The sequence below is a fragment of the Poecilia mexicana genome, unplaced genomic scaffold, assembly GCF_051168715.1.
Source record: "Poecilia mexicana isolate PSO_F unplaced genomic scaffold, ASM5116871v1 scaffold_17, whole genome shotgun sequence".
NCBI lineage: Eukaryota > Metazoa > Chordata > Actinopteri > Cyprinodontiformes > Poeciliidae > Poecilia > Poecilia mexicana.
The window spans coordinates 2,775,150-2,797,010 of record NW_028263386.1 but is presented as its reverse complement, the minus strand read 5'-3'; the positions used below and the strand labels follow the sequence as shown (position 1 = coordinate 2,797,010).

At 35.6% G+C, this 21,861-nt stretch overlaps 2 protein-coding genes across 3 annotated transcripts in view; one reads left to right on the top strand and one right to left on the bottom strand.

The window, feature by feature from the left end:
- Nucleotides 1-7,236, bottom strand: part of larp4b (La ribonucleoprotein 4B) — a 42,055-nt gene extending 34,819 nt beyond the window's left edge. Inside the window, exon 1 of one of the 2 annotated variants that reach the window (XM_015013860.2) lies at nucleotides 6,680-7,236. The gene's annotated coding sequence lies outside the window, so the exon portion shown is untranslated. The remainder of the gene's footprint in view (nucleotides 1-6,679) is intronic. The other variant, XM_088014350.1, reaches the window with a different exon arrangement.
- Nucleotides 7,237-11,913: 4,677 nt separating this feature from the next.
- gtpbp4 (GTP binding protein 4) lies at nucleotides 11,914-21,420 on the top strand. The gene is made up of 17 exons (XM_015013850.2): nucleotides 11,914-12,030; nucleotides 13,359-13,529; nucleotides 13,610-13,713; nucleotides 14,618-14,754; nucleotides 14,830-14,930; nucleotides 15,607-15,699; nucleotides 15,774-15,965; nucleotides 17,290-17,355; nucleotides 17,435-17,524; nucleotides 17,607-17,717; nucleotides 18,214-18,291; nucleotides 19,150-19,201; nucleotides 19,288-19,388; nucleotides 19,619-19,816; nucleotides 19,925-19,990; nucleotides 20,766-20,909; nucleotides 21,009-21,420. The coding sequence occupies exons 1-17, from the start codon at nucleotides 11,983-11,985 to the stop codon at nucleotides 21,159-21,161; spliced, it is 1,905 nt and encodes a 634-aa protein (XP_014869336.1). The 5' UTR covers nucleotides 11,914-11,982; the 3' UTR covers nucleotides 21,162-21,420.
- The last annotated feature ends 441 nt before the right edge of the window (nucleotides 21,421-21,861 follow it).

The following is a 21,861-nucleotide window of genomic DNA, read 5'->3' as shown; positions in this document are numbered from 1 at the left end:
GTAGCAGTGCTTTTACTTGAGTAAACTTTCTGGATACTGATTGAGTAACTTTACTGATTGAAACGTGTTTCAGAGACACACCTACAATTTATGTCAAAGTGAGACCTCTTGTTTGTGTATAAACTTTGTTGTTGTTTGTAATGTTTTCTATCTGCTGAGCCAAGACGATTCAATAAACATCGGCCTGTCACAATAACACATTTAGCTGGACAATAAATCATCCCAGTAGTTATTGTGATAAACGATGTTATTGTTTTGAGGCCATATTTAATGGTAATGGTATAATAGTGCAGGAACAGATTCTCAAAAATCAACAAACTTTCAATTCTATTGAATAATTAATACTGAAACTTTAAGACATTTCAAATATCCAAAATAAATAAACCAAACATCAGAAACGACAAAATTAATTATGAAGTCTTTGTAATCAAAAATGTCCTCCAAAAAAGGGCTAGATGAGACCAAAACACCAGATGGAAGACTTTAATGATTCAGTTTTTGGTAGAAAGACAAAAATCATAAATTATGGAAATGGAAATGATTACATTTGTTTTAATTTATTGTGCAATTAATTGATTCATTGCTTATTGCAACAGGTCTGAGTATACATTATATATTGTCATCCAGTACTGTACTGCCGTGTGCTAGCATGTACTGTACACAGAGTGTCTTCAGTCAGAGGCTTCTTCAAATTCGCTGCTAAATCATATATTATGATCAGCTACTCAGTACTTGAGAAGCCTTTTTGTTAAACATGTTTTCCCCTTGGATAATTTCTTTTTACTTTTATTTGAGTAAAAACATGTTGAAGCAGTGATTTCCAAGTCAAACCAGCTTAAAAATAATAACATAACAGAACCCCCGACCCGGGCTAAAACACATGAACAGTAGGGCAGTGAGTCAGTCTCATTGTCTAGACAATCCTGAACCAAAACATCCTCCACCCTCCCGCCGTTTTCCACACCTTTGTTTTCCTTCTGTGTAATTTTACGGAGTAATTTATGACCTCGTGGTTCTCTGAAATAAATCTGGCGCAAAAAGCCGCAGTGGTCCACCAAGTATGTTTCCAGTCTGACTTTTTTACAGGCAAACAAGTGGTTCTGTTTCAGAGTCTTGGAACGCAGATTTAATTGGCTTCTTAAGAGCGAACAAAAGTCTACTGAGATCAAGAATTAAACCTTATACGCAATAATTTATCAGCGATTCTCCAGCAGGATAACAGAGTTTGGATTTCACAGAAGCCACATGTGAGATGAGAAAAACTGGAGAAAAAGATATTAAACTGAGAAACTGCTTATTAAAGAAACAATTATCAAGGATTATAGATAGTTCAAGCTGACTGATCTCTAGACAAAATTTGTCATTAAGATGCAGTAGAAAATACAATTAAAATGTTAAAACATGTTCACTATAGTAAAAAATAAAAACTCTGGGAAATAAGCATAGTAATTACAAAACGTTATTAAGGCAGATATGTAGATTCATTAGACTGATGATTTTTTTTTTAAGCATTTAATTTGCAACACTGAATTTTAATCTTCTGCAAATATGTTTATCAATTTTGTTTCTTTTACTTAAAATTCGCCAGAAAAAGTTACACATTCAAAATTTCGCCTGTAAAATCTGTACAGTGAAAAGTCGCCTTGAAAAATTTACCTTAAAAAACACCTGCAGAAAATTGCCTTCAAAGACTCAAATGCAGAAATGCAACTACAAATATTTACCTTTAAAATTTCACCTAAAATTAAAATAAAATAACTTGCAGAAATTTGCTTTTAAAAACTTAACTGACAAAAAGTTGCCTTTAAAGATTCCCCTTAAAAAAAAAAAATAACCAATTATGAAGCTTTCAGTAGTTAAAACATTCTGAAGTGCCAGAAAACATGACAACCTTCTGGTGGCTAAAGCCAAAGCAAACTGCATTGAGTCAATTCAAGCGTCTCAAACAAAACAACAACAAAAAATCAATAACTATATATATTGCAATAAACATGTGATCAATATCAATAGATAATACATGTAATATAACATTCAATATTTAGAATATTCACTGAACTCCTATGCACAGCATTCTGGGGGAGTTAGGCAGAGGAAAGTCTCCCACCGCTAGCTAAGCTAGGTTGGTGGATCAACTCACTCACTCAGTCTTTGGTTGCCTAGCAACTCGCTCACTCTTTGGTTACCTAGCAACAACTTGCTGACTAACTTGTGGAACATCAATTTCAGGTTGTGCCTCATAACTACGGTGGCCGACAGGTGCAAATGCGCACCAAAAGAGAAAACACCCCCGAATTAGAAAACACCCCCGAATTAGAAAACACCCCCGAATTAGAAAACACCCCCGAATTCGAAAACACCCCCGAATTCGAAAACACCCCCGAATTCGAAAACACCCCCGAATTAGAAAACACCCCCGAATTAGAAAACACCCCCGAATTAAATGCAGCAAACAAAAAAGAAAACACCCCCGAATTAGAAAACACCCCCGAATTAGAAAACACCCCCCGAATTAAATGCAGCAAACAAAAAGTGTTGAAAACGGAAGTGCTCCAGACCACTATGGGGAGTCTATAACAAAAAATAGCTGTGTCCGAATTCAGGCTCTGCATCCTTTCAAGGGCCCTGAGAAACTGATCCTTCGAAGCATAGACATAATAAAAGAGTACACCCTCCCCCCCACGATTGGCTGCTCCGGCGCAAATACACTTTGCTTTGCTCAACCAAAACAGCAGAAGATGCCTTCAGCACTGCGGAATATTGTTGATCGGATCGACGGACTACTGACGTGAGGGCTCGACAGACTTTTCGCAAGTAAGATGGACATATTACTGTGTATTTTTGTGATTAGAATATTACTATACTGTATTTATGTCCACTGGCGAAATACCAGCTAATGCTAGCTATAGTGCTTGGTGTTCAGCCCCCGCTCTGACAGCTAACCGAGATTCCGTAAATCTTAAAATGTTTCAGTCATTCTCCAACATTTAGATTATCTGATACAAGAGCCTACTATAGAAATGAAACAATATTATAAAAATCATAACATTCACCAGCAAAGTTTACACAGATGACAATGGCTATTATTTAATTATTTAACTCAGTCAACGTAAGATAACTCGAAAATGTCCCGTTTTTGTTTTGAAGGTTTCCTACGACGTGAGGAAGAAGGGAGAGACAGATTCACTGCACAGCACGGATGAATCTCGTATCGGATTTTGGACCCAATCTCAGCTGCTGAATCACTCTTAAACCAGAACTCGTAGGCTGGAAAACATTATATATATATATATATATATATATATATATATATATATATATATATATATATATATATGTGTGTGTGTGTGTGTGTGTGTGCGCGTGCATAATCATGCATAGCCTAATGTATATTATTCAGTATTAATGATTATTTATTTATGTTTGTATACTTATATAAGTATGTATTGATAAGACGAGAGCGGTTCATTAGGCGTCTGTCCTTTTATTATGTCTATGTGAGAAACGGCCCGATCTACAGAAGACGGGTCCTTCGAAGGCCACGAATATGGACGACCAGAAGAGAGAAGCTGTAGCCTCCGGCTAGCTGCCTAGCCTCCATCTCGGCGTTATGTTGCTTAGCAACCGTGACAACGTGAAGCACAGAGCAACGAAGTAAAAAAAACGGACTCAGTTGTTTTTTACTCTATTTCTGTATTATTCTTCACCTTTTGTAATAAAAGTTGTTCCATAGTAAAAAGAAAATCTGTCTGATTCTAAAATGTTTAATGTATACAAGGGATATTATTCATTTTCAAATACTCTCCAGATCTCAGGTAGTAAGACATTACAGTTAAATAAACTATGTTTGAAGGCTTAACTTTAATCAGTCAAACCCATTTGCTCAGGAATAAATTAAATACTTTATTAATATCTACATGGAGCGCCCGGCCAGCTGACAGCTTGCGAGTGAAGCTGGCTGTTAATGCAGCGGGAGAAGACATCTCCGAAAACGTCGGAGCAATATTGGAAGTAGGTGATTTATTAATGAACCGAGCAGATATTTCAGATCTACACATCTACATTCTCGCCTAAAAACATTGTAAAAAATAAATTTGTGTAATTTTAAGTGTAATACAGCAAAAATTATTTTGTCGCCATTGCTGCTTCGGGGGTGTTTTCTAATTCGGGGGTGTTTTCTAATTCGGGGGTGTTTTCTAATTCGGGGGTGTTTTCTTTTTTGTTTGCTGCATTTCATTCGGGGGTGTTTTCTAATTCGGGGGTGTTTTCTAATTCGGGGGTGTTTTCTTTTTTGTTTGCTGCATTTAATTCGGGGGTGTTTTCTAATTCGGGGGTGTTTTCTAATTCGGGGGTGTTTTCTAATTCGGGGGTGTTTTCGAATTCGGGGGTGTTTTCGAATTCGGGGGTGTTTTCTAATTCGGGGGTGTTTTCTAATTCGGGGGTGTTTTCGAATTCGGGGGTGTTTTCGAATTCGGGGGTGTTTTCTAATTCGGGGGTGTTTTCTCTTTTGGTGCGCATTTGCACCTGTCGGCCACCGTACATAACTGCTTCAAAATTTCAAACATTGATGTGGAGTGAAAACTGAATAAAACTGGAAAGGTCACACCACCAGTTTGGCAGTATCTCAGATATTTAAAACATAAAACAAATCAATAAATATAGATATGAAATGCTTGTCTTGTGAGATTTTGTGAATATTGGTGAATTTGTTACTATGTTAATGTTTTACAACTCTAGATTTTACCAACACAAATAATTATTATAAATGACATTTAATGAAAAGCATCTTTAATTTCAGCAGAATTAGGAAAAAATTTATGCTTTTCTATTTAAAAATACAAGCAAATAATAACAAAGATAAATCTTAGTTTCACATCTTATTATTCTAATCTTTCCATGATAGCAAAAATATCAAATATTTTAGAAATCCATAAAACCAAAAAACATATATATGTGAAAAGATTTCAAATCCATATCACCCATTCCAGATTGATACCTTGATTCTGCTAGTAAACGTTTTAAAAACTTATTTTACAGCCATGTTTTAGCATTTTAATCAGCCAGTTTAATTTCTGGTCCTGTTCTACTTTAATATCATTCGTCTAAAATCCAAAAAGGTGGTTAAAATAGTTATTCAATTGTTTGAAAGGGTAAACATTCAGTCAAAAAGACAATTAAAAAATCCTGACCGGTAAAATGTTAAAAATTCAACTGGAATGTGGCAAAGCAAACATATAATTTAAGTGGATCAAAATAACCACTTAAATTTCATGCAATTTTTACCCAAAACATAAATATTGAAAGAAAAGACATCTCTGAAGGGAATTTCAAAGATTCTCAACAGCATTACCATAGACCTGTCACAAGAACAAATTTTGCTGAATAATAATTGATAAATTGTAAACTAGGAGTTGACATCATTTTCAAGAACACATTCTCAAATATCAATAAACTTTAGATTCTAACAAACATTTAACACTAGAGTTGTTTTGTTCATTTATCAAAAATGAATAAACAAAACAGCAAATAAAATAAATTATGAAGTCTCTAACAAAAAATGTCCTTCAAAAGAAGGGCTAACTGGGACAAAACAACAGACTGAAGACTTTTGTTATCCAGATTTTGGCAGAAAGAGAGAAAAAATAAAATTAATAAATCATGCAAATAGAGAATATTGGGTTTGTTTTAATTTATCATGAGATTAATTGATTTGAGACAGGCCTATAAACCATTTGTAAAAAATTAATTATTAAAGTAATTAAACTACATACAGTTCTAAATCTTTACACAGTCAAAAATTAACAATTGCTAATTCAGAACTATCAGAAAAAGCTTCAGTAACTGGCATTAAACTGTGAAATAATTTGAATGTTGATTTTTTTTATTATCACACAACCATAAATATTATTATTTATTATTAGTGTTTTTGTTGTTGATGCTTGTTGTTTTTTGTCAAATTTAAAAAATAATGGTTGTTCTTGCTGCTGTAATTAAATTTAAATAGACACTATATTGATGGATTAACTGTTATATATTTGTATTAGACATATAATACATGTTATTTGTATAGATAAGCTTATACTTCCACCCATTCCCTCGGATTTGCAAAACAAAAGATTTGACATAATGCAACTCGCTGTATTTTTGTAAATATTCAAAAAATAAAAACACATAAAACTTTGAGACAAAAAGTATAAAGCATCCACCTTTAGGGTAGAAATAGTGTAAATGTAGCTATAAATAATGACGCCTCCCAACACAACAGCCATGTTTGTTTGGATCAACTTTCCAAGTCAACACAGCAACTTCCACCACAGACGCAATGCAGACTCTGAGCCGAGAAAGACTGCAGCTCCCGGGCTAAAGGCCACGGCCATAACCGGCCTGTGGTTGGAGGGTGAAGGGGGGATACTATAAAGACCTAATCAGAGGTCGGTTCGGTCCGAATATGAACGTTTAAACACCAACATAACCCAGCTGTTAAAAACCACTGCTGTAAAGTTAACTGAGCTAAGAAAGTAGCAACCGCGGCTAACTACAACTGGAAAGATGGCGTGATTCCGCGAAATTCCCAACCCCTCAACTATTACAGATAACATCAATATTTAGTTATAATAACAGAAAACACGGATGTCAATCCATTCCCACCTCCACTGGATGGTAAAGGCCGTTTCTCACTCACCTGTCAACTCTCACTGCGCGGCGGTACAAACACTGACGGAGGCGGCTCTTGGTGTTGCTGGACTCGGGCCTTCACTTTGGCTTCCTTCCGGGCTTTTTACGCTGACTTATCAGCGAGCAGCCAATATGGAGCGCCTTCTCTACCGACAGCAGCTCTAAACCTCACCAAAAGGAGCATTCAGGTGTAGCTGCTAGCTGTCGGGAGCCAAATGTAGCGCAAAACGACGCCCCCGAAGCTGGAACCAAAAAAGGGCTGCGAGCTAACAGTTAGCTAGGTGGCTAACTATCAACTTTGTGCACTCGGGCTCAATAAATCTGGCGCCTCAAATCTCAAGTGGTGATGGATTTCTCCAGGCCAACAACTGGCTCTGCGCAAAGAGGCAATCGAAAAGCGACCGAAAGAAGCCCTGAAGCCAAGGAGAGAGCGTCTCAAAGCTTCAAATCGATCAAACAAGCCGTTGGTGCTAAAAGATGAGGCAGAGGGGATTTTGGAATGGAGAAGTCGGCGTTTCCTTTCCCTTTCGTGTGCAGCACTAAGATCGTCTATTGGTCAGCAGAGGAGTCACTCCAACGAGTTTGGAGACAAAATAGAACATTTCTGATAATTAAAATGTCATTCTCATTATTAGACTATGGATATCGCTCATTTTGAATTAACAGAATTAATGCGTGAAAATTTCACAAGACAAAAAATGGGAAAAATACTGAAGAGAATTACCACCACTAGGAAAAAATTAATTCTGACTTTAATCACAAAATTCTGATTTTAATCTCAGAAATCTGAAGAAGAAAAGTCACAATTCTGACTTAAATCTCAGAATTATACACTTAATATCAGAATTTGTTTTTTCCTTCTAATTCTGAGAAGAAACGTCCAAATACCGATTTAATCTCAGAATTTTTAAGAAAGAAAAAAAACTAGATTCACTGATGAGATTAAAGTGAAAATTCAGATTTTCATCTCAGAATTTTGAGGAAGAAATTAAATTTTCTGACTTTTATCTCCGAATTACAAAATTATTCTTTTTTCTCCTCAAAATTATGAGAAAGAAAATCAGAACTCTAACTTTAATCTTAGAATTCAGATTTTAATCAAAAGATTCTCACTTTTATCTAAGGATTAAAAATTAAATCTCAAAATATTGTGTTTTACCCTCAAAATTAAGAAAGTTGCAATTCTGATTAAGAACTCGTGAGCTTTGAAAGAAAAAATGAATGTATACATGTGTGGAAATTTCACATGGAAAAAGAAATGTGAAAAATATTTTGGAGGATTACAACCAGAAGGTTACGATTGCAACTTAAATCTGAGAATTAAAGTCAGAATTTAGAAAAGTCAGAATTCTGAGATTACAATCAGAATTTTGTCTTTAAGAAATCAGACTTTTTTCTGGGGAAATATAGAAATCTATGAGGAGTCAGTTTTTATTATTAAAGTCAGTATTATTTTTCCTAAGAATCATCTCCTGTAAAAACAAATAGAGAAATCTTTTTAAGGAAAAATGCTGGGTTCAAACATAGAAATTAGAATTTTCTTGAAGTGATTATATCAAACCTAAACGAATCCTGTTCCAGTTAAAAGTTATAAAAGTTGTTGGAAATGTGGTGCAACTCATTTTTACCAAAATAAAAGCCACAAATAGGAAAAATAAACTAACAAATATATATTTTGGAGTTACAATGTGAAAAGCCAGTGGTTCCAAGTGCTACATTAAATCTGCCTCTGAAATTCTAACCTGGAAATTACCACAATCAGATGTAGTCTGTGTAGTCTAGTCTAGAAGTGATTAAAGCAAAAGGTTTTATGGGGGAAAAATAAGAAACAGGTTTTCTCCCTATTTCATCTGAAAGAAGACGTTTAATAAAGTAGCCAAAAATTGTGCTAAAGTATTTATACTCAGATAAAAATATAAAATGTACTCAAATAAGAGAAAAATTGACTACAAAAGTACTTTTGATAAACAAATGATATCGTTAGAAAGACAAAAAACTGTAAAGTTATGAGCAAATTGTTGTATTTTTAAGACAAAATACAATATAATCAATTGCAAAAATTTCAACGCTTAAATTTTTTTTTTCCAAATTATTATTTTTTGCTTAAAATTAATAAAACTAATACTACCAGTGGGTAATGTGTTCATACATATTAGACCACCAGGCTCAGCAGATAGAAAACAGCATCAGAACAAAGCTGGTGTAGAAACAGGAAGTCTCACTTCAACCTAAACTGCTTTTCTGGTTAACATGAAAGGGAGGCTGGGTATATATTCCTCCCTGTGTCCATCTATCAAAGATTTTTTTAATGCACATTTTAAGGATCAAATTAGAAAAGTCTGATGGAAATGGCAATGTAAAAAAAAAAACTTCCTCTTTTTTTAAAAAAAAAACGTTTGTACTTTATTTGTTTATTTGTTTTTTCTTAAAAAAAAATAAAAAAAAGAGTTAATGCACTAATAATGAAAAATTAATTATCAGAACATAGAAAGTAGCAAACTTTCTTTTTGACCTTTTGGTCTGTGCCTTACCAGAGACACAAAACTCTGAAAAATGAATTTGAAAGTCAAGCCCTCCAGTAAAAATTTTTCTTCAATATGTAGTCCATGCTAGTTTGGAATCTCAACTTCCTCTTTATTACAGTCAGATGGAAACATGCCAATTACACATATTTTTATTTTTCTTCGTTTTTACAAAATTTTCTAAATTTGCTCAAAACTCACATGAGTAGCCATAAAATTGCGCAATTTGACATTTCAAAAATAAATTTCCTTAATGGAAACAGGCCAAGTTTGATAAAAAGTGTTTTTCAATGCAAGGTTTTGGCAGTAGGATGAGATATTATTATTATTATTATTATTATTTTCGAAATTGATTTATTTTGCCAAACTGAAATAGAAACACTTTCTCCGCATCACATGAATCACATGATCAATCAGATGTTGCCACTGGCTCAAAACACGAAGAAGAAGACGACAGGAAGTAGTTTTCTTCTTCGAAGTAATGTTTTTGAATCACGAAATTGTGTTTTTTCAACAGTAGAAAAATATTTACAAAGTTGTGAGCGCATCTGCAATGTAGCTACTGTAGCTATGTTTCCATTAAATTGTGATGAGAAATTTGAGCGAATTTTTAAAAATGTTTAATGTTTTTAACAAATCAAGTATAGGATGTTAATAAATTCAAAATTTTGACATTATGTATGAGTCCTAACATTCAAACAGTTGAAATGTAAAATAATAATGGAAAAACATAAAACAAAATAAATGTTGCAGGAATCAACTGTATTATTTTCAGAGGTGGGTAGTTACATTTACGTAGAGAGAAATATTGTTAGGAGTAGTTTTCCATAAAATACTTTTACTAATGTTATTCTAAGGTATTGTTACTCTTATTTGAGTAAAATTTCTGGCTGCTCTTCCCACTGAGAGTAATTTCACTGAATGAAGAACAAATATGTTTAATTTATACTTCTGACGGGATTCTTTCATTAAACTGGGAATAAATGTAATACTTAGGACTGAGGTGTTCAAACAGTTTTTGCACTGTGGGCCAAAATCACAAAGTTGAAAGAGCTCAAGTTCCACAATTTATTTATTTATTCAGTTGAAAATGCAATTATGATTTCATTGTGAATTCTTTTCTTATTACTTGTTAAACAGGTCAGAAAAAGAGTCTCAAAGCTGTGCAGTTTCCTAAGTAGTCAGTCAAAATATCAATTTTAGTTTATTCCCAGCAACAAAAATTAGCACTGTCTTTGAAAACCCTTAATTGTATTTAATTATTGGGTTTGACCAAGTCTGTTTTTGAATAAGAAGTCAGTATGGCCCTATTTACTACAATATCAAAATAAAATCAAAACATTGGTTTTTGTATTTAAAATTTTCTATTTATTAAGATATTAATTTATTATTAAAAATTTCATACAAAGAAAAACACAAAAAGTCTCCTTTGGCACCGGTACCATTTAAACCATTCCTGAATTGCATCCAAGGCCACTCAAAACGCAAATGGCCCTTTGAGTGAGCCACACTTTGGACACCCTTAGGAGAATTAAATATAGACGTTTTTTTTAATCTGGTTCAGCCATTATCAGACAGTTGCTACTAATTTTCCAACTTAGAAATATAATTCTAAGGTTAAAATGCGTTACATTTCCAAATACTAGGTGCTAGTTTTCTTCACCTCTGTATGATTTCTGAATTGAGTGTGACGTCACATGGAAATATTTTATCGCTATCAAGTAGAAAATTGAGTTAATTCTGCTTTGTTTTGATAATTTGAGTCGATATTATAATTAATTTTATTTCTTTAGGATGGAGGCGATTGTTTAAGAGGTAAACAGCCGCCTCCGTCTTGTCCTCAGAGTGGGACCTCTTCGTGTTTTCCCTCTCTCTGGTGCAGCAGAGAGAGGGAAGCTGTCACAGGGCTCCCGCTCGACCCTCTCGCTCCCTCGCTCACACAGCGGGCCGTCCTGATTGGCCCAGACGGCCAGAGGGCGCTCGCGAACTTCACTCGTGATAAACGAGGGTGGGCGGAGCTCTGGAACAGCGGCGCTCTCTGATTGGGTAATTTCTAATTATCGCGGGTCACAACAAATCGGTGTGTTTTTTCCGTCTCTTGTGTTTTTTGTTTAGTTTAGTCTAACACTTTAATAAAAGAGGCGTTTAAAAAATGGCAGTAGATTAATTATTGAATTTAAATCTAAAAGTAAAAAATCTGGTATTTTAAGCATTATTAAGTTTATTAGGTCCAAATGTAATAAATATAGCGTTTAAAAACATTTAATTCTAAGATTATATGAATAGGTCTCAATTATGTTGTTTAGTTTACAAAAATAGAATCTTTCTGAAGTTATTATTTTTGCTTCAGTTAACGCTTCGAAACCCTTTGATAAAAGTCTTGTTTTAAAAAAGTAATAAATAAATTATTGCATTTAAACCCAAAGAATAAAGAAATCCGTTATTTTGAGTATTATGGGTAAGTCCTTTATGTCCAATATTAATAGGTGCATGGTCTAAAAACATTTATTTACAAGATTAAACTGCCTCAAATCAATAAATAAGTATTACTATCAGATAAAGATGAACCTGACTAAATACAATATAAAATATGAAGTAAAACAATGTGAGCGAAAACGTCAAACGGATTTTTAGGTTTTAAAACGTATTTTAAAAATTCCTCCTGCTGTCCCTCACTCCAATCGCGAGAGGGCGACAATGAGACAGAAAACCATCTTAATTTACAACGTATTTTCCGGTTCCCTTCCCTTCTCCGTGCCGTCAGTGGACCTAAACGTGTCCCGACAAAATGGCACTTTATAACTTTAAAAAGATTATGGTGGTTCCCACCGCCAAGGTAAGTTTTATTTAACTAATTTCGCAGTTTAAACCGATTTCCGCTCAAGTCGTTGTGAGAAATGATCGACAGACAGGAAAGAAAACACCGAAAGAAAACACGTGTTTTACTGCAGCAGCCTAGTGTGCTTTTAAAAAAAACACACTAGAGACGAAATTAATTTCTTACAGGAGATTTGTGATGGAAATTTAGTGAAAGACGGCCAATTTATACGTAAAATTGTGGAATTATGTGGGAGATTGACAACTAATTGAATATTTATGGAGGAAAATCGAAAACCGGAGGTTACTGGACCTTTAAACTGGAAATCGGCGGCTTGCTGGATATTTTTCGTTAATATTATATTTATGGTCAAAATAATAGAAAAATCAAGAGGTTACTGGACCTTTAGATTGGAAATCTTGAGGGTTTTTTTGTTGAAAATTGGTCAGGAAATGGCAGCTAAATGGATATTCATGGTGGAAAAGGTGCTAAAACAGAAGATTACTGGGTCTTTAAGCTTAAAATACGCAGTTAGCTGGAAGATTTTGGTGGAGATTAGTGAAATCGACAGAAAGCTGGGCATTTATGGTGCAAATGGTTGAGAAAACAGCGGGTTCCTGAATCTTTAAACTGAAAATCTGGACATTTATGGTTAAAATAAGTGATGAAATGTCAACTAACTGGACACTGATGGTGGAAATCAAAACGAAACGACGGTTAACTGGACATTTTTGGTGTAAATTAGAGAAATCAACAGTAAGCTGGGTATTTATGGTGGATATTAGAGAGAAAATGGGCTTCCTGTACCTTTAAGCTGAAAATGTTCTGTTAACACTTATGATAAAAATAAATTAGGAAATGATATTTAACTGGATATCTTTGGTGGATATTAGAAAAATCAATAGCAATCCTTGTATTTATGGTGAAAATGGGAGAGAAAACTGGATGTTGCTGGACATTTAAACTGTAAATTTGCTGCTAATTTCTTATGTGGGAAATCAGAATTACTTTTTTTATATATATTTTCTTTTGGTTTCTGAAAACTTGATTGACTGACTGGGCAAGGCTTTCTTTATATCAGTATTGATGTAATAAAATAGCTCTTAGAAACTTTTAAATAAGAAGCAATGAATCTTTGATTAGGTTTCTTGCTGGACAATTTGATCATGACAAAGAAAATCAAAGCAATTAATTTCTGAATGAATTGCTTTCAGATTTGAAAGCTCAGATTTGGGGTTTTTGTTGTCTAGATATTTTTCCTGCTCTGATAACTCTGTTATGTTTTTCTGAAAATCAAACCGCCGGCGTTTCTAACCTCTGAATCGCCTTCATCTCCATTTCTGCAGGAATTCATCGACGTCACTTTATCCAAAACTCAAAGGAAGACGCCGACGGTGATACACAAGCATTACCAGATCCACCGCATCCGGCACTTCTACATGCGGAAGGTGAAATTCACGCAGCAGAACTACCACGACCGACTCACGCAGATCCTCACCGACTTCCCCAAACTTGACGTAAGACCCTCAGTTTGAGTATTTTGATTATTCTGATCTGGTTTCTGCAGGCAGGTTGTGATCATCTCTTATTTTTCCAGGACATCCATCCGTTTTATGCTGACCTGATGAACGTGCTGTATGATAAAGACCACTACAAGTTGGCCTTAGGACAGATAAACATCGCCAGGAATCTGATCGACAAGTAAGTCCAAGAAATTACTAAAGTAAGAGTAAAAAAGTATTTGGTAAAAAGTCAATTCCAGTATTGAGTAACTGATCAAGTTATCGATCATTTCATATTTAAAAATTACATCATCAAACAGACCAATATATAAAGTTAAGTGGACATTTTGGCATCTTAAGGACCAAAATGACAATAATTCATATAAGTATTTAAAAAAAATAGCAAAAAATATATTTTTTTTCCAAATCAGTTCCTTTCAATAAAAAAACTTATAAACTTCAACATAAACTGCATGTGTGTGTCTGTGTCTGGTGAATTTCTGGTTAAAACATGTTTGTTTTTTGTTCAGTTGGTAGAAAATCCAGAAATTTTACTCAAGTAAGAGGAGAGATACTTTATAATAAAATTACCCAAGTATAAGTATAAAGTACAGCGTAGTAAAAATACTCCTAAAAATAAATAAATAAAAATTTCACTGAAGTGAATGTAATTAAGTTACATTATTGCTCATTATTGACAGTGAAAATCTATTGAAGTCACAGATGTGGTGATCAGTGTGTTTGAATTTGGTTTTTGGGATTAGAAAGTCCTGCAGATTCTGCTGAGATGGATTGATATGAAACTTTGGGCCAATATTGATTTCTGATGTCACTGTTATGGCTGACATTCGTCAATATTAGACATTCATTAGTAGAGATGTTAATACTTCCAATTTTTGATATTCTTTTTAACTTTGTGACAAACAAGAGAAGACATTATAAGCAAATAGAGCATGTATTTAAAACAGTTCTATTTGGTTCAACACTGTATTAAATCCCATCAGTTTATATTTAATCAAAAATACACTCGTGCATAAATTACCAACCTGCAGCAGATTCCCGAAGGCTTTTATTTTGAAGGTGTCTCCTTTTAACTCGTCCAGTGTTGCCAAAGACTACGTGCGTCTGATGAAGTACGGAGACTCCATGTACCGGTGCAAACAGCTGAAGAGAGCCGCTCTGGGTCGGATGTGCACCATCCTGAAGAGGCAGAAGTCCAGTCTGGAGTACCTGGAGCAAGGTGAGAGGCGAGCGCAGCCCCGCCGTCCGCTCAGCTGGATCTTTAGCTGAATGTTCTGGTTCTGATCCCAAACAGTTCGGCAGCATCTGTCCCGTCTGCCGAGCATCGACCCGAACACCAGGACCCTGCTGCTGTGTGGATACCCCAACGTAGGCAAGTCCAGCTTCATCAACAAGGTGAGCAGCGCAGAAACGATTAATCACGATTAATCAAAGATTTAAATAATCGTCAACTGTTTTAGTAATCGGTTAGTTGATGTATTGAAAGGGTTGAGCTTTTCCAGTTTAAACTGGCAGTTTTGCCTGTTTTTAATGTTTGAGACAAATTTTTTATATTTTTGAAGGACAATTTTTGTTTACAGAGACTTCATATTTTATTATACTTATGGTTTTGGTTGCGTTTGTTTTTTTATTTATGGATTTTAATTGTTGTTTTTTATTTTGGATACATTATATTACTTAAAAATGTCCTTAAAACGACAATATTATAATTTATTTCAATCATTTCAGACACATTTGAAGGATTTTTTTAGCTGTGGATTCATCCTTTGGTCCAACTAATCAAGTCGTACTCTAAGGAAATTCAATGTTGTTGCATTTTAGGCAATAAAATGTTTATTTTGTCATTAAAAATAATTAAATTGTTGTTTTGTTCAGTTTTATATATTTATTGTTATAAAAAATAAGCTTCAGTGATTAAATGAAAAATCTGCAGAATTTGACATTTTTATCGATTAATCGGCATAGTGATCAATTAATCATCAGAGTAGTCAATTAAATAACCATTCAGTTGTCAGAATTAGGCTGCTGAAGCAGGAGTTTTGACAACGTGTGAAATGACCTTTCCCCTCAGGTCACCAGAGCAGATGTCGACGTGCAGCCGTACGCGTTCACCACCAAGTCTCTGTTCGTGGGTCACATGGACTACAGATACCTGCGCTGGCAGGTACCACTGGGCTGCTGCTGCTGCTGCTGCTGCTGCTGCTGCAGAGAAACTGAGTGTTTGGGGTTTTGTTGCAGGTGGTGGACACGCCCGGCATCCTGGACCACCCTCTGGAGGAGAGGAACACCATCGAGATGCAGGCCATCACAGCTCTGGCTCACCTGCGGGCGGCGGTGCTTTACGTCATGGACCCGTCGGAGCAGTGCGGACACACACTGCAGGAGCAGCTGGAGCTCTTCAACAACATCCGGCCGCTGTTCGCCAACAAGGTGCGACCTCCACACCTCACATGTTAAAAACAAAGAGGTTTACTTTGCATTAAACCGGAAAGATGATCTGTTTTCCTGCCACCATTCTGGATATTTACTGATGAAGTAATGTGTTTTTACTCTTTTCTTGCTTCTGTTTTACTCTGAAATACCAAACTAAACTTTCCTCAGACCTGAAAACATAATAATTATAAAATAAGTTAACATCCCTTGAATTTACTCACATTAAAAACAAACTTTAATGTGTTTTCTTGGAATTTTGTCATTTTATAGTAAACAAACACAGAGAACATGGATATGAAGTAGAATGATGAGGATTCATCTGCAAAGTGTTTTATTTTTATTCAGCCCCATTTACTCTTATACACTTTAATAAAACATAGCCTTATATGCCTTAGTAAACAGAATCCAGCTTTGATTTATAAGTCAGTCCCTCCTGGATGTTATGGGTAGGGTAAGGATAAAAAAAAGTTGCATAATTTTTTAAGGTTTATTTTTCCCATAACTGCGTCTTAAAAAAGCTGAAATTGCTGCACATAACCTTTGCAAAAAAAGACAAAATTTTAACATGGTTGATATTTAAATCCCAACTTCCTGGAGGAATCTAATCACACCATGTTGGAGAGAAGATGTGAAGAAGGTTTGTAGCTTTTAGTTTACACATGTTGGAAAATTTAACTCTACTCATGAAACTGAATATATCACCGACATGCTGAAACAAGGTGGTGGCAGCGTCATGCTGTGGGAAGGGGAAGGTGTTAAGAGCTCATATTAGGAAGATGAATGGAGGTACATCCAGGAGAATCATGGATGAAAACATCTTTGAGACTGCATGTTCACCTTCTGGAGCTGCAATAAAATGGTTCTAAAATGGCCTAGTCAAAGTCCAAACCTCACTATTTTTCAGTCTGTGGAAAGACGAAAATTTATGTTGAGACGCTATCCATCCAAAATAAAAATGTCTGCAGATGTGTAAATCTGAACTTCCTTTGAAAGATGCAGTCAGGGGCTTCATGCAAATGCATGCCACACATTTCAGACTTCTATCTGTTTTTATCACTTAAAAATCCCAGAAATAATTTCAGTAAGGCAGTAAAACTTAACGCCTGTTTTCTTCAGTGAACTTTGGCTCCCTCTAGAGGTCGGAGGGGAACCAACAAAAGATTTTCTGGCAAACTTTGTTTCCTCATCTTTGTGTTTTTATTTCAGAAACTCTGCTGAACTTATTCTGTTGGGAATATTTTAAAATATGAATCCTGTCTTTTACTTTTATTTTTCCTGTGACGTCAAACCGCAAGCATCTGATTGTTGCTCATTTCCGCAGCCTCTCATTGTCGTTGCAAACAAATGTGACGTGAAGAAGATCAGCGAGCTGCCGGAGGAGAACCAGGTCGGTTTTCATCGGTTTTCAGCTCCTCCGCTCATCGTTTACTGAGCCTCTCTAAGCTGAACGTTTTATCTGTTACCAGAAAATCTTTGCGGATCTCTCCGCTGAGGAAATCCCGGTCATCGAGACGAGCACGCTGACGGAGGAGGGCGTCATCAAGGTGAAAACCGAGGTGAGATCCGGCAACAGGCGGGCTCTTTCTGACGCTCTGGGGGGAAATCATCGGGTTTTTTTAACGCCGCTGCGTTCCTCAGGCCTGCGACCGACTCCTGGCTCAGCGCGTCAACACCAAGATAAAGGGCAAGAAGGTCCATGACGTCCTCAACAGGCTCCACCTGGCCATGCCGGCCAAGAGGGACGAGAAGGTCGGTTAGGCCTGGAGCTGTCAAAAATTAATCTGAACATTTTAATCTCCATAAGAAATTAATGGAAAACGACGTTTCTGAGTCGATGTTTAAAACAAAATGGCTTCCTTTAAACCTTCCTGAATATAAAAACCTGAGAGTCTTCAGACATGTTTGGCTTGAGACAATAAAACATTTTCTTAAACATTTTCTTTTGAAAATGTAAAGATATTTGCAGTTGCCCAGGGCGGCATCAAAAATGGGTGGGGCACCCTTGAAAATACAATTAATTTTATCCTTCAATTGTCCCCTTTCATGTGTATTGAAGTAAGTTTCCCTTAGTTTACATGACCTAATTGTTTATATTTTGATTAATGGTGATGAATCACAGAGCTGGGATTAATTAATCTGATTATTTGTTTTAATTTTTTGATATCAGTAGTTATAGCAAAGCAGCATCTCTGGTTCTGTCCGATTTGAGGAGTTCAGGTTAAAACGGGTTTCTGATGTTTCCCAGGAGAGACCGCCGTTCATCCCAGAAGGAGCTGTGAACCGGAGGAAAGCCATGGAGGTCGACACACCCAAACGCAAACTGGTACGTAAACGTTACAGCGACACGCTCACCTGGAAAAGCAGCTTACAGTTCATACTGTCCTTATCTTCTCTCTTTGCACTTGAGTTACTCAGATGCTTATTAAACTCAGAGCTGGATGCTTGGGCTGAATATTTGTAATTTTTAAACTTTTTTTATCTGGCTCCTTTGTTTTCCTCCTAAGGTTTTTTGTCCTGAGAATTTTAGTCTGAGCCATTTAACAGGAAATTTCTCATATTATCTCATAAAATGAGTTGCAAACACATCAGCAGCTTTGCAGCTTAAAAGACAGCTCCATTTAGTTCAGCTATCAACATGCTTAAAAATGGCATTCACTGCTAGTTAAAAATATTTGCATTTTTAAGCAATAAATGAATAAAATGTCATAAAAATTATATTTAAACATGATTAAAAAAATAAGTTATTTCTATTTGACTGCAGAAATAAATGTGGGACAACAGATTAATCTGAAATAAACGATAATCTGTAAGTGTTCAGTTTTTACCCTGAAGTCAAACTCTCAAGTTTATTTTTGCTTCATTTTTCTTCATTATAGAAAATTTGAGCATAATAATAATAAATAAAGTTGCATTTGTTCATGAATTATCTTTATAATTCTGCATAGATTCACATAATAACATATTAAAAATGTTATTTTTAATCTGCACTCAGATTAAAAATAACATCCCTGAAAGTTCCTACAAATCATGAATTATTATAGATTAAACGGCAAAAATTTGGTTGTTATGCAACAGAAGGAATTTCAGTCTGTCTGATGGAGCTTTTCGGGTGAAAAATTATGAAAATATTGTGATTTATAAGCAGATTTATTAAGCGGATCTTAAACTTTTCATGTTTAAGGAGAGAGACCTGGAGATGGAGCTCGGTGACGATTACGTTCTGGACCTGCAGAGTGAGAAAACTTTCACTTCTGATAAACTTAGAGGTGGCAGCCGTTTTTTTTCTTATGTGTTACTGATTATTCTAATTATTTTAAAGAATATTGGGATCTGATGAACGAGGATGAGAAGCACGATAAGATCCCTGAAGTGTGGGAAGGCCACAACGTTGCCGATTACATCGACCCCGACATCATGAGGGTAAGTCTCTAAAAACGTTCGTTCGTTCATCCTCTTTCTGGTGGTTATTGTTATTTAATTCTTGGACTTAAACCTGGGATACACAATTCTCACTCTGTTTAGGCATTAACAGCAGCTTAAGTTCAGATTTTTACTTGATTCTTTGTCAGGTCAGACTTTAAAACCCAAACTGGACTCATATTTCTAACTATGTCGACTGAGGTTGATCAAATTTCTGTTTTGCGTTGCAGAAACTGGAGGAGCTGGAGAAGGAGGAGGAGCTGAAGGAGCGAGCCGGGGAGTACGAGTCGGACGAGGAGAGCGAGGATGAGGAGATGCAGGAGATCCGCTCCCTGGCCAAGCAGATCCGGGAGAAGAAGCAGCTCCTGGTGCTGGAGTCCAAGGAAAAGGACGTCCACGGGCCGCGCATGCCCAGGACCGCCACCAAGGTGGGAGGAGGGTCTCCATGGCAACGGCTGCTGCTACCTGGGACGAGAGACGCTTTGTGTCTTCGAAATATTTACATAACTCGTATGTTTGTTTTTATTTCTGCGAAGGTTGAAAAGAAGAAGCTGGAGAAGGAGATGAGTAACCTCGGTCTGGACATGAGCGACAAGAATGATGTAAGTTCTTCATTCAAAAACATGAATAATAAATGATAAAACTAAGTTATTTAATTATTGTTTACACAGGAATTAAAAATTAAAACAACTGCTTAAAAAAAGAACTGCAAACGAATCCGAAATAATAGAAAAAATTCTTATTCTGTTCAAAAGGCAAAAGGAAATTATGCTTAAGTAAAAATATTACATCCTGCAGTTTAAAATGATAGTAGATATGGTTTTTTTTATTATTTATTGCTCTAATAAATACTCAAAAAGCTTGTTTAAAATAAATTTTAGGTTATTTTCGTACCCTGAAAAATGTAGAAAAAGCCAACTTTTGCTTTTTCTATATTTATTCAGCAAGAATAAATAAATAAATTAGTGTTATCCAAGATATCAGAAATTTATCTTGATTTTCTGCCTTTAATAAATGAAGTGAAATTAAAAGTTGGATTTTTCTGAATGTTTTTCAGTGTGAATTTATGCTGGAGCAACTAAAATATGGATTTGTTTTGAGGCTTTTTACTCTTCTTTACCATCACATTAAACCTTTTTTTTACTTTAAGTTTTGTATAAGTGCACATTGAAAATTTCCCACATACTTAAAAAATGTATCTAAAATTGTGAAAACAAGGGGAAAAAAACAGAACAAAGCACAGCACTTAGTACACGTACAGCTTTTAAACAAACTTAATTTGACGTAGAATTATAATTTTTCATTGCTTATTTTATTGTTCATGCTGATGACGAACATGTTTGAGCAATTTTAAATATTTTTTTTTTGTATTTTCAGAGCCACTACGCTCTGCAGGCCCGGCGCTCACGAAGCCTCACAAGGAAACGCAAACGTGAAGCTTCGGCACCTCCGACCTCCAAAACCCGCAGCCAGAGCGCTTCCCGTCCTCCACGAGACCAGTCGGGTTTACGGGACGTCAAGGTGTGTGACGATGCGTTTTTTTTACCTCATCATTTATCAGCTTTTTGTTTTATCTGAAAATTAAAACTGACTGCTGGCGTTGTGTCGGGTGTTTTCTAGATGGTGAAGAAGGCGAAGAAGATGATGAAGAACTCCCAGAGAGACATGAACCGCCAGGCCCGGAAGGGAGAGTCCGACAGACACGTGTTCGACCTCAAACCCAAACACCTGCTGTCCGGAAAGAGGAAGTCGGGCACCAAAGATCGCAGATAAAAAACAGATTTTTCTGGACTGAAAAAACAACCCAACTATATTTTTAGGATGGAAACAGAGACTCAGAAACAGAAATGAAATGATCAGAGTTAGACACTGATTTCAGATATTATTGAGTTGCTGAATTGTTGTCCAAAGTAACCTCTCGGTTTGTGTGTGGCTCGCCGCTCTTTGGATAAAGTGATGATGTTTTCTGTACCGTCTGCTCTTGTTAAATACTCCGTAACAAGGAAGCCAAATAAACAAATACCTGAACGAAGCCATGTCTAGGATTCATGCCTCTGCACACATGAACTAAAACAGCTCAAAACTGATCCTCAGTGTAAACTAATGTCACCTCACACCTCACCACTGACTCTCTACCTTAGTGCTGCTTTTTCTTTAGAGGAAACCTTACTGCTGCTCTCTGACATTTCCTTCTGTAAATAACCCTTGTCATACACATTTCTTTATTCTTCTCAATAGTATTTCAAATTTGATTTAAAAATGTTTTGTTGTTGACAGTTTGTTTTGGAACCTGTTGCTTGTTTAATTTCTTGTTTTACTTTGTCAAATTCTTTATGTACAGGCACTTGTTTGTGCCACCAAAAGAAAAGGATAGTTTCACTATATTTGATGTATTTTTTAAAGTAATGAGATACAAAGTTGTAATTATCACTTTGTAGATCTCAGTTTAATCTCATAAGACTTTGAATTGTAA